Here is a 1,444-nt window from a genome sequence, read left to right on the forward strand (position 1 = left end):
TCTGCAAATGTTTAGTAGGGAAGGAGATGCACTGAACATATTTGTTAGAGCTCACACAATGAAACACACAGTGCATTTATATAAGTAACACTGAATGTAAACATAACTTTTGTTTATTTGCACGAAAACTCTACAGGCCATCTTTGTGACTGTTCTCTAAATGATATCCATGTATTGTCTTACCTTTTGTCACGGATGATTTTATTCAGAGCAGTCACCACTTTTTCAGCCGTCACATCATACATATCGAGTTTTTCTGCAACACCGCGGGCTACCATGCGGTGTACATTGTCCCCCTGGTCCCCAAACAGTGGGAACATCAACATGGGTACAGCATTACAGATACCCTCATAGACGCCGTGGATTCCTCCATGAGTGATGAAGACTTTAGCTTTGGGATGGGCTGAGGTGCACAGGAACAGACAAATTACAGCTTGCAATTACATATTTCATTAGAAGATACTTTGATTCGCATTATAACATGATTTCAGCACAGCACATTTGGATAAACATACCAAGGAGGTCATTCTGAGGTAACCATTTCATAAGTTTGACATTCTTGGGTACATCTACAGGTGGGACTCCAGTGTATCTCCACACAACCTGGAACATAAATATCTTGAGTTTTAACATTTGCTGTGCAAAGTATTTATGTAACGAATTGAGAGTTTGGCATGTTTGCAACAAGGCAAAGCAGGGGAGACAAAGTCCTATGGTTCAAACTGATTAGGGCTTTAGCATCTCAGCAGTGTGCTGAGATTACAAATCTTTGGCTAATATGAAAATGATTGCTTAGTCAGAAACTTTTGTGTTGTGTGTTTTATTAGAAAAAAATAGGTGGCGTTCTAAAGTAATCAGCAGTTTCTTTCTTAGACTGATGTCGATTACCCTTTGAGGAATTTGTCCAAAGGCATCAAAGAACTCTTTAGCTTTCTCCGCAGGCATGTCAGACACCATTGAACCCAGAGTGAAGATAACAAAGCCGTCATCTCCTGAGTCATCCACAAACTCCTCCAAATCCTGTAGGGTAGTTGGAAAATACACAAAAAATTACATTAAAAAATGCAGTGCATACATTCTTTTCAAATATATCAAACTTCATTTAATCAACAGTATTTTCAACATAGATAACCATAAATGCCTCAACAAATGTCTTTTAGACAAAGAATTTGCCAAATAATTAAGAAGTTGTCGACAATGTTTCATGGTGTGCTCAAACACCTTGCTGTGAAATATGGAATAAACACCAGTTCATTGATTACGTGTAAAGAAACAACTTATCATATCCTGTTCAATGCCAAATTTACAAGATGGCACAAATCTTTAAGAATTTGGTGTAGCCATTTTATAAAGGTTCCCCTTACTCAATCACAGACAAAAAGTTTTTTACAGGAATCTGGGGATATTAAGATTAATATTTCAATGAGTTCACAAACATCTGCTA

The 1,444-nt window shown here is 37.4% G+C and overlaps 1 protein-coding gene across 1 annotated transcript; it reads right to left on the reverse strand.

Annotated features, from left to right (window-relative positions):
* Positions 1-115: 115 nt before the first annotated feature.
* Positions 116-1,056, reverse strand: LOC104926346 (UDP-glucuronosyltransferase-like). Its single transcript, XM_027276667.1, has 3 exons — positions 889-1,056; positions 516-603; positions 116-403 (listed from the first exon to the last, which is right to left on the reverse strand). The coding sequence occupies exons 1-3, from the start codon at positions 955-957 to the stop codon at positions 180-182; spliced, it is 381 nt and encodes a 126-aa protein (XP_027132468.1). The 5' UTR covers positions 958-1,056; the 3' UTR covers positions 116-179.
* Between the last annotated feature and the right edge of the window lie 388 nt (positions 1,057-1,444).

The sequence above is a fragment of the Larimichthys crocea genome, unplaced genomic scaffold (assembly GCF_000972845.2).
Source record: "Larimichthys crocea isolate SSNF unplaced genomic scaffold, L_crocea_2.0 scaffold5152, whole genome shotgun sequence".
NCBI lineage: Eukaryota > Metazoa > Chordata > Actinopteri > Sciaenidae > Larimichthys > Larimichthys crocea.

What these genes read in the sequence shown, in the direction of transcription:
- LOC104926346 (XM_027276667.1), bottom strand. Translation starts at nt 957, where the DNA reads ATGGTGTCTGACATGCCTGCGGAGAAAGCTAAAGAGTTCTTTGATGCC. An exon ending in TTGGACAAATTCCTCAAAGG is followed by an intron (nt 604 to 888) that starts GTAATCGACATC and finishes TTTATGTTCCAG; the next exon opens with GTTGTGTGGAGATACACTGG. An exon ending in ACCTCAGAATGACCTCCTTG is followed by an intron (nt 404 to 515) that starts GTATGTTTATCC and finishes TGTGCACCTCAG; the next exon opens with CCCATCCCAAAGCTAAAGTC.